This window comes from Typopeltis vanoorti, chromosome 25 (genome assembly GCF_054136105.1).
Source record: "Typopeltis vanoorti isolate ZY-2024b chromosome 25, IOZ_Tvanoo_1.0, whole genome shotgun sequence".
Lineage (NCBI taxonomy): Eukaryota > Metazoa > Arthropoda > Arachnida > Uropygi > Thelyphonidae > Typopeltis > Typopeltis vanoorti.
The window spans coordinates 70,487,501-70,490,307 of NC_143573.1; the positions used below are offsets into that span (position 1 = coordinate 70,487,501).

The window sequence follows — 2,807 nt, forward strand, 5'->3', positions numbered from 1 at the left end:
GTACCGTTCTTCTGTGAATGTGACTACCAGTCCATGTACTGACGTTTCGCTCACTGGTATTGGTCCTCGAAGTTGCAGTTAAGTTTAAAGGTCCTCTGTTGGATTGAAATCGAAGCTTGTGTAGGCCAGTCGAGTTTTGTTACATAATTTTTCTCACAACCGTGTCGGAATAGAATTTTCGTTTTTGCTGCGAAAGAGACACGAGCCTTCTCCCTAAATCTGCCACAGACATTGCAATATCCAGGAATATTGCATAGCCGTTGATGTGTTCATCCTTCCAGCCACAAAACTTCAAACTTTGGACGATACACTAAGACATAAGGAGTTCCCCAATCATCCATCTGATCATAAATGGATGTCGAGTGATTCCTCACTCCCTATCATGGACTTCCTTCTCCATACGTATCAGTCACGATTTTCTTTATACTAATATAGTCTGTGGTGTAGTTTTTTTCAGTCGATAAATGGCTTATGTGCAACAGCTATTCCATGAAAAGCGAGACTGTGAAGCTCTTTATATTATCTACTACTTATTCAGCCCTTTGTTCCGTAAATTCTTTAAACTCTTTGATGTCCAATTCCACAGCTGACATTTCCATATCACTTTACCGAGCATTCTTTTAAGTCATTTGTTGGTTTCTTAGCTGAGATGACGCCCTTAGATTTCCATTCACTCATAATGTACAGTGGATCTTGGTGATACAGTCACAAATAGGACACTGCTATGAATGGTACATGGCATTAAAAACATACAGGTATGCTGTTGACACTAGGTAGAAAAGTTCTTAGTGTTCTAGACGAGATTCGAACCCAGGTCTCTCCAACTAAAAGTCTCTATATAAAGCCGATTTATTCTTAGCATTGACAGTATATCTATTTACTGTATCTTTGTCTGTTTTTATAAGGTTTCTTATTCCATAAAAGCAAACCACCCAGAAGAAGACTCGCAATTAAACAGAAATAATGTTGTGGTCGTAATTTTAAACAATCCCAACCTTATAAGCAAAAAATATAGTAGTATACATATCAACATATGTCATTCAAAAACAGGTAGTGTTCTAATACTTATTTCACCATAGTGGAATATTAAAATTTCATAGAAATATGGTAATATTCTCTTGCATCTATATTAAAACTTTATTTACAGTATAGCCTATTACTGTCTTCAATGTAGAACGTATGTTAAACCTATGTGGACTTCTTAATACAGTCACATACGAAATCATTGTCCTAAAAGAAATCTTTATTATGATTATACTCCTGTCACAACGATCGCTACTGCAATATTTTATGACTGCTGGAAATGGAGAAATAGTTTTGACTAATTGAATCTGTCAAGAATGTTCTGATATTCTGGAAAAAAGCTTTTCCAGAATATCATATATTTTATATATGAAAATTATATATGAAATTTGACTCAGTTTATTTGATCAATGGCGAATCAGTAACTAAAAACTCAAAAACATGAGTACTCTTAAGAATTCTGCATAAGAATCGATACATTCTCTTTAAGTCCTCATTTCGATACAAAATCAACTTGCGGCAAAACAGCACAATGAATTGTGCCGGGAATATTTCTTGATTAGTAAAAAATTGCTTATATAGTGGACGATTGCTTGCTTAAAATCGCCAGTGGTGTTATCCTTTAGACCAGTGGTTCTTAACCAGTGTTCGGTGGAAGGAGAATAGGTGTTACGCGAGAAGTTCTGGAGTTTGTAATTTTTAAATTAATTTGCCAGCACAAATTAATTTAATGATGGTTTAAAGAATGAAAACAGAAAAATTACCAAAACAAGCCTTAAAGTACAAGCCATTAGGAAAAAGAAAACCAGGACGTCCTCTTAAACGATTCAACGATGACTTCTAAGGCCGGAACAGGCCATGCTAGGCCTACATCCTTGATATGTATGATGATGATTATCAATTATTGATTAATAATAAAAATATCAGCTAAATTACCAATTAATTATTAATTTATACATTACAAAATAACTAAGGTGTTCCGTAGTCGAAAAAAGTTTGAGAAACACTGATTTAGACAGTAAGACATTAAGAAAGAACAGCAGGTACATGAAAAGCAAATGTTCCATTCGCTGACAGAATTTTACTCCTATAAGTAAAATTCTATCACTGATAATGTATGTTAACTGAGATCAAGAAGACTGAAATTTTGTCGTATCCGGTTTTTTCAATACATGAATCTGAGTCAGTAAAAACTGTTAAGTGAATTTTAATACAAAAATTATTCGTTCCCATACCACAACAGGGAATGGGACCGGCACCCACAATATTCATTACTGAACCTAAGTATACTAACACTTACCTGTAAAAGTAGAACTAGTAAAGATTCGAACAATTTTTGTTCCAACAGGAGGAAGATCTTCCAGAGATCCCCCAAATATGTGATCCAGTATCCCGTCATCCATGTTTTCGTTCTTTTATTGAGGAGTGTTGGGGGAAAAAGTTTTTATCTTTTGTCCCTCATTCTAGAAATAAAAAATAAATGAGCATGATTAAAGTAATGTAAATGCTCTATATTTTCTAATAATATTTGGAAGAATTATGAACTTAGGCAGAGAAGCTTTTAATTAAATCTCGTTTAATTAAAAGCTTCAATTTGCTCTTTTAATTTTTTTCAATTTTTTAAATGCAAATTTTCAATTTGCATTTAAAAAATTAAGTATCTTCATTTAATTATGGTTTGCATTGTACACAAAGAAGTCGTGAAACGTTCAGTCAGTAGATGGGAATATATGGTTGTATGGGGGATATTAGCTCCCTAGTGTCAGGTTCAGTGCCTCCTCTCC

General features: G+C 34.0%; 1 protein-coding gene across 1 annotated transcript in view; it reads right to left on the reverse strand.

Annotated features, from left to right (window-relative positions):
• The window catches only part of LOC150092833 (NACHT and WD repeat domain-containing protein 2-like), a 46,265-nt gene extending 43,839 nt beyond the window's left edge, over window positions 1-2,426 (reverse strand). Inside the window, exon 1 of the mRNA XM_090414294.1 lies at window positions 2,324-2,426. Coding sequence (XP_090270420.1) covers window positions 2,324-2,426 — 103 coding nt within the window. The remainder of the gene's footprint in view (window positions 1-2,323) is intronic.
• Window positions 2,427-2,807: the final 381 nt, after the last annotated feature.